At 31.3% G+C, this 8,039-nt stretch overlaps 1 protein-coding gene across 1 annotated transcript; it reads left to right on the top strand.

Moving 5' to 3' along the window:
- The first annotated feature begins 2,731 nt into the window (after window positions 1-2,731).
- On the top strand, window positions 2,732-5,595 carry LOC105140341 (pentatricopeptide repeat-containing protein At1g06140, mitochondrial-like). Its single transcript, XM_011047134.1, has one exon. The coding sequence runs from the start codon at window positions 2,803-2,805 to the stop codon at window positions 5,383-5,385; it is 2,583 nt and encodes an 860-aa protein (XP_011045436.1). The 5' UTR covers window positions 2,732-2,802; the 3' UTR covers window positions 5,386-5,595.
- The last annotated feature ends 2,444 nt before the right edge of the window (window positions 5,596-8,039 follow it).

Genomic DNA, 8,039 nt, shown 5'->3' with positions numbered 1-8,039 from the left:
AATTAACAAAATAAGGGATTTAGCTTTGATATGAGCAGAAAACCATTTCTTCCCACCAAAATTCTTGTAACATTGAACCTTAACACCAGTAGGGGATAAACTATATTTGAAAGGTAAAGTTGATGATGGGCGTAATGATTTAAAACAAAGAAATGTAAAAAGCAAACGTTATTGTTGTTGCCATGCTATTTATGAACTGGAAATCAGCCATGAACTAATGTAGTATATTTGTGAATTCAGGAGGAACCACAAGGGGAATATAGCAACAACAAGGGAACACAAATTGAGAATTGGTGGTAGGTAAGTGTTCTATGCCTATACTCTCCTTGGTTGATAATAAATTTTGTACTCAAATTCATGCTAGAAATCATTTTCATGAATATGACAAAAGAAAGGAAAGATATGGTGCAATGGACATGAAGATTTGAAATATGAATTTTGGTTATAGATTTCAGAATTTGGAGTTCAGATATGGGTCTATGTTATGTATATAACAACAACAAGACAAGAAAGAAAAAGATTTCTTATGGACTTGATTAGCCGACCTTGAATATGGGTGGCTAATGATGTTAACAAATATTATTAACATATGCATGACCTTGATGAAAATAAAATGAATATTGAACTTGATCAACTATTCACATCAAGAATAGTTAATGATACTAGCGAATATTATTGATATCAACAAGCCCACAATAACTTGATTAACTTTCTAAAGAGGAAGTTAATAGTGTCAAGAGAACTTGGCATCAACATTACCAAAAATATCTCTAAATTTGATGAAGAACATTTGATTAGCTATTTTGGGTTGGAAATATCTCAATGGCATCTACTGATTAAGTTGGTGTTGGCATTGCCAAGGAATTGACTAGTCGATCAGGTAAAGGTGACTAATGACATTAATAGGAGTTATTAGTATCAACAGTAACCACCTCAAAATTTGAAGTGAATAAGAAAAAGGGTAAATCAGACAAAAATAGTAGTAATTAATTTGTGATAATAAAAAAGAAAACCATGAGTAGGTTATGGAAGGATAAACGTTAGGTGTAACAAATGATCTTCTTTTACAGATAACTATGATTATGCTCTATCAAGTGGGTACTTGTATGCGTAGATATATATAGTAGTGACCTTCCATTATTTGGTTGTATTTTATTTATTTAATATAATTATTCTTTTATTTTGATGTCGTAGGCCCTTCTCATTCACATCAAGAGTAGAATTTAGGTTTTTTTTATCCCTTTTTGTATAAGTTTGGAACTTAAGGATTATCCATATAATTTTGTTATGCAGTATATATGTAACCTAAATATAATAATATACTCCTTGTATTATTCTGTGTTTGGAATATTAAATACTTTAATATATGCTTGAGGATATTATGATATATTAGTTTATGTTTAGGAAGCTAAACTAGGTTGTGTTTATATATGGAATTTCAATGCTTGGATTATCCTCTTAGTTACTAATTTATGCATTTGATATAAGATGGAGATGGAGATTAAGTATGCAGTTTTGTCCTGAGTATATTCTCAAATGAATTAAATGGTTGAATTGGACCCATTGTGGATGAGATTATGGATGGATTGTGATCATAAATACATGTAGGGTAAATTGTAAGGTATCAATAAAAATTAATTTCCAAGTTATTAATTTTTAATTAATCATCATAAATCCATAATAAAACCTAAAAATTATGGTCATAAAACAAAACTTGTCAAATTCTTCCTTTCATAAATTGGACAAAACAGTGGGCTAGGCTAGAGTAAATAATTGTTCTCAAACCAGTTTTAAGCCTAAATTTAAATTGATAAAAAATAATATTTTATGATCCAAAAACTTATTTTACAATAAACTCGAACCTAAAGTTTGGCTCGAGGCAGGCCGAGTTGACACAAGTGTGAGTTTAAGTTTAAAACTCACTTTGCCTAGAACATTTTCTCTTTATGGGTCAATTTTAACTCTTCAAGTGTTCATTTTATAAATATTAGGAAAATTTTGTTTCTTTTCAATATAGAATAGAATTCTTGAGAGAATTTTAGGTAGATTTTGGGTTTAGGGTTCTTTGAAATCAATTTCTCATTCACTAATAATTTATTTAAATCATGATAATATTCTATATTAAGGACTATGTATTATATGTATTAGAGATTAATTTTTTTTTAAAAATTAATCTTAAAATTAATTGGACCTCACTTTTAACTTGATCTTAAAGATACCAATTAACTATGTTGTTTAAACAAATTTATAATAGTTTGTTTTAACTTAGCATTAAATTTATCTATTAATTTCTCTAAATAAATTTCTATCAATTTGTGGTTAAATGAATGATGACTTATTGTAAGACCTTACATTCCTCTCATCCTTTACACAAAGACTGGATGAATTTTAACTTTCACTAAAAGTTTAAAAAATATCCTATACTCAAAGCTTGTATGAGAAACCAAAGTATTTTAATGTTCAATGATCAGATTGGAAGTGAAAAAAAGGGCTCCAGATTGAAGTTAGAAGCAAAAGCAGTTGAGATCAAAGAAGAGCAGTTATGCCATTGCATTTTTAAGCTTTGAAAAACTAAAAATGGCAGTTTTAGGAGGTAGAGCAAGCAGCCCAATTGAGGGTGATGGTTGGCCATCTTACATCTTTCTATTTAAACGGCAATCGTTTCAGTTTGAGCGACTAGTCATGCATCTAGAGATAGCACAAGAATATTTAACGGTCAGTAACGACCCATTTAAAACACGATATCCGTTACCCTCCTCTTTTAGCCGCCAAAAGTAAACTACCTCCGCCCTGTTATTGATAATGGACATTTCTCTCTGTTTTAAACCTCAAAGCCCTTCTCTTATACCCAAACAAACCAACATCAACACAGACCCTAAAAGGGACTGGAATGCAATCATGAAAAACCACGCCAGGCTAAAAAATGACCATGGCATTCTTTCTACATATACCCAAATGGAATCTTTTGGCATTGCACCAAATAACACAACCCTGCCTCTCATTTTCAAGGCCTGTTCGAGGCTCAATGACGTTGAGAGAGGCAGAAGGGTGCATTCTAGTATTCAGGGTACTAACTTGATCAAAGATGTTCGAGTTGGGACAGCTGTTGTTGATTTCTATTGCAAATGTGGGTTGCTTGAAGAAGCTAAGCAACTGTTTGGTAAAATGACTCAGAGAGATTTGGTTTTGTGGAATGCAATGATATCTGGGTTTGTGGGCTGTGGTTTTTATGAGGAGGCAATTGGATTGTTCAGAAAGATGAAAAGTGAGGGTTTTGAACTAAATTCACGTACTTTGGTGGCATTGATTTTGGCGTGTGAGGGGTTATTAGAATTGAGGTTAGGGAAGGAGATACATGGGTATTGGTTGAGGAATGGATATTTTGATTGTCACCCTCATGTGGGTACTGCTTTGATTGGGTTCTATTTGAATTTTGATGTGAGAGTTTCGAGTCTTGTGTTTGATTTGATGGTTATGAGAAGTGAAGTGAGTTGGAATGCAATGATTACTGGGTTTCTTGATTCAGGGGATTCGGTGAAAGCTTTGGAGCTTTTTGTTCGGATGCTAGAGGATGGGGTTAAGACTGATTTGGTTACCATACTGGTCGTGGTTCAGGCGTGTGCAGAATTTGGATATCTCAAACTGGGGATGCAAATTCATCAAATGGCTATTAAATTTAGCTATAGTAATGATTTGTTCATAGTAAATGCATTGCTGAACATGTATAGTAAGATATCAAGTTCAGAATTAGCACGCAAGTTATTTGATATCACTACAGTTCGTGATGCTGCCCTGTGGAATTCTATGATTTCTGCATACATTGAATATGGATGCTATGAAGAAGCTAGTGATGTTTTTAATAGAATGCGAGAAGAAATAAGCCCGGATGAAAGAACTATTGTTGTTATGCTTTCTTTGTGTAGAGAGTTAGATGGCTTGAAAAAGGGTAAAAGCTTACATGCTTATGCATGCAAGAGTGGAATGAGGATGGATGTTTCTATTGGAAATGCGTTTTTGATCATGTACACAGATCTAAATTGTGTTGAATCTGCACGGAAGGTTTTCAGTGTGATGAGTGATGTAGATGTCATCTCATACAACACTTTGATCTTGGCACTGGCTAGTGCCCATTTGAGGGTTGAGGCTTGGCAATTATTTCAAATCATGCAAGCATCTCAAGTGGAACCAAACTCTCACACAATGATCTCTCTTCTTGCCGCTTGTGGAGATGAAACATGTCTGAAAACAGGACGGTCCATCCATGGTTTTTCAATAAAGCATGGTTTTGAAATAAATCTACCCTTGAACACTGCGCTTACTGATATGTACATGAACTGTGGTGATGAACCAAAAGCTAGAAGTCTTTTTGAGGCCTGTCTCGCTAGAGATTTGATATTGTGGAATGCTATGATTTCCAGTTACATTAAAATCAACCAAAGCAATGAAGCTTTGTTATTTTTCAATCGTATGATTTCAGAGGTGGAACCTAACGTGATCACAATCTTAAATGTTCTCTCAACATGTACTGACCTCGCCAATCTGCCTCAAGGCCGGTGCCTGCATGGTTATGCCATACGGAGGTTTTCCCCTTCTGATTCAAATTTGTCTCTTGCAAATGCTATAATAACAATGTACACAAGATGTGGTAGCATGCGAACTGCTGAAAAGATCTTTAAAAGCTTACCAAAGAGAAACATCATCTCTTGGAATGCCGTGATAACCGGCTATGGTACACATGGTCGTGGTTATGATGCCATCATTGCCTTCAAGCAGATGTTAGAAGAAGGTTTCCAGCCAAATGAGGTGACTTTCTTATCTGTACTATCTGCTTGTCGCCATGCTGGCATGATAGAGCAGGGCTTGGAGCTCTTTCATTCCATGGTTCAGGATTTCAAGATGATTCCTGCGCTTGAACATTATGGCTGTGTAGTTGATCTACTTGGTCGTGGCGGATGCTTAGATGAAGCTAGAGAATTTATCAATTCTATGCCTATTGAACCAGATGCATCAGTGTGGAGAGCACTGCTCAGTGCTTGTCGATTTCATTCTAACCCAAAACTAGCTTCTGCCATTTTTGAAAACCTTGTCAAATTAGAGCCAACAAATGCAGGAAATTATGTTTTGCTATCCAATATATACGCTGAAGCAGGTCACTGGTCAGAGGTAAGACAAATAAGAACATTTCTCAAAGAGAAGGGTTTAAGAAAGCCACCAGGAACTAGTTGGATCATCGTAAGGGATCAGAGTCACTCTTTTACCGCTGCAGATACATCACACCCTCAATCTGCCAAAATTTATGCAAATTTGAATTCTTTGCTGACCTTGATTAGAGAATCTGGATATGTTACTGGTTTTTATTTGGTATTTCATGATGAAGAGGATTAGAGTAAAATCGGGGTATGTGGTGCCAGAATTAGAAGCTCAGTTTTGTGTTTGGAATGATCAGCTTGAAGAGAAATTCTCTATGGTGACACTTACAACTTGGGGCATTCTAATGATTGTCATGAATTTAGTACATTTTTCAAATACATGGGAGTATCTCAGGAACGATTCTGTTGTTACTATCTGATTATTGCATCTGCTCATGCAAAAAAATATAGTTGAGGCAGGAGTAATGGGGAAGACAATCCTGATTCACTGTTAATCTGTTAAGAGGTGGAATATCTTGTAAGATTATGGAATTCCTGGAAAGCCTGAAAGGACCATTGACCATAAACCTGGATCATGTGGAAAGAGATCAAGAATCATCCAGGAGGTTGCAAGGCTATTAAGTCGCAATTTAATTGTGTATTCACTTGTAGGGACATGACAGGTACATATAGTTTTTGCTGTATATATATTTATATATATATATATATTACTTAGCAGAAACTATTTCATGTGAGAAAAGTACCATACACTTGCTTATAATAGTTAAATTATGATTTTGTTCTCAACCAAAAAAAACAAAGAATTGGTTTAAAGGGTAAAAAAGTCTTTTTAGGGGTTCATTTTTCATTCTAGAATTGTGCAGGAGAATCAGTCTTTTTATAATATTTTAAACAGTTGAATCACTTTATTGCCTTTAAAAGAGAGAAAAAAAATTAGCTTAGGGGCTTTTTTTGATTATATGCACAATGTGATTACTTTATTACCCTTGAAGCAACAAAATTGTATGCTTGACTTTAAGGGTATATTAGTTATTTCATATTGGTTTTTTAGCAATAATCAAGTGGTCTTGGGATGCTTCGGTAATTTAATTAATTAAAAAAAAGTTGGTTTTTTAGCAATAATCAAGTGGACTTGGGGTGCTTCGGTAATTTAATTAATTAAAAAAAAGTTATTTGCACGTTTCATAAAAAAAGTTAAGTGCCACCCCATCGTCTTTAAATAGAGTGTTGGGTTTTTTTTTTGTGTTTTATGATTCCTCACAATAAATAAAACTTTTATGGACGGCACGTGTTACTAAATAATCTTTGGCTTAGTGATAATGATTTTTTTTTCCTATCTCTTTCTTGCATTTTGCGCCTAGTTTTTCAACATTTCGCATCAACCCTTTAATTTGTGTGGCTTTTATGATATGATTTTTATTATTTTTTTTATTATTTTATTTATTTTAATTAATTTATAGAATTGAATTTTTTTTTCAATTCCCTTTAATTTGTGTGGCTTTTATTATATGATTTTTATTATTTTTTTTATTATTTTATTTATTTTAATTAATTTATAGAATTGAATTTTTTTTTCAATTTTATTCTTTATTGTTTTTCTTTAATTCCATATTTAGTCTGATTTTTTTATTTATTATATTTAGGATGATTTTTAAAATTAATTTTTTTTTAAAATTTCATTCTCTTTTATTATATTTACATATTAGATTTTATCCTCATTCCTTTTCTTACTTTTTTTTTTGTCTTGACAAGTTTTTTAAATTAATATTTTTTTCTACTTTCATTCTACAATATTAAATTAAGCTTATTAGTTGACCCTAAATCTAGGATTTAAAAGGTTGCATATTTAAAAACTTAACTCATATTTAAGATATTCACTCAAGTTTATTTATTTTAAACTCATATTTTTTAGTTTTATTAGTAAGCATTTGATTTAAATGGATTATAGTTTATTTATTTATTTTGCATTATATAGGATTTTTCATTAATTTTAAAAATTACTCGGATTATTCTGGTTTTTTTATTTGTTGATCTTTCTTAGATTTATCTTTATTTTTTAAATATATTTTTTTAATTAAATTAAATTGATTTTTCAATATATTTTTTAAATATTATTTAATATGTTACCACCTTTATTTTTTTTACATTGTTTTAAAGGTAAACAAAAATATTCAGTCTTTGGCATAGCGCAAAGAAAAAATTCATTTGTTTTGTTTTTTTATTTGAACTCATGTTATTCTGTTTCATCCTTCAATGTTTGATTTATTTAAATATTAGGATTTGTAAATTTATTTTTTTTGTTTTTTATATGATTTTTTATTAATTTTAAAAATAATTCGGGTATGTTGGGTTTTTTTTCCTTTGCTATTTTTTTAATTATATTATTAAATCAACTTGATTAAATTGATCTAGTCAGGTTAATTACCCGAGTCTCAAATTTTTTTTTCTTTAAATACACTGCCTTCACTTGAGAATACTTTTTTTTTATGTTTGAACCAATTCAATCCACCTTGCAGTATAGTACAGATCGTAAATCTAGGTTTGCTTGAGTTATTTTTTTGAATTTTTTTTTAACTGAATTTTTTTATTTTAGGCTTTGAATATTTAATTAATTAGAATTTAGCTTTCTAATTTATTTTAATTTGGATGTCATAGAGTTATCACAAGTTTATTATTTAAATTTCGAATTAATCTAATATGTTAATTTCTTAATATTTTCTTAAAAAAGTGGTGTCAAGTATGCCATCGCCACAATATTATAAAAAGATTTCATGCATTATACATCAAATTCTTAACTTTCTAACACCTTTATATTTTTGTTTTAAGGATGTAAATAAAATAATTCAGCCAGCGGTGGCTAAAAAAAAAAAAAAAAAAAAACAGGTTTTA

Source organism: Populus euphratica, unplaced genomic scaffold (genome assembly GCF_000495115.2).
Source record: "Populus euphratica unplaced genomic scaffold, PopEup_1.0 scaffold105.1, whole genome shotgun sequence".
Lineage (NCBI taxonomy): Eukaryota > Viridiplantae > Streptophyta > Magnoliopsida > Malpighiales > Salicaceae > Populus > Populus euphratica.
The sequence above is the reverse complement of the archived record's forward strand: the minus strand, read 5'-3'. Positions and strand labels throughout refer to the sequence as shown.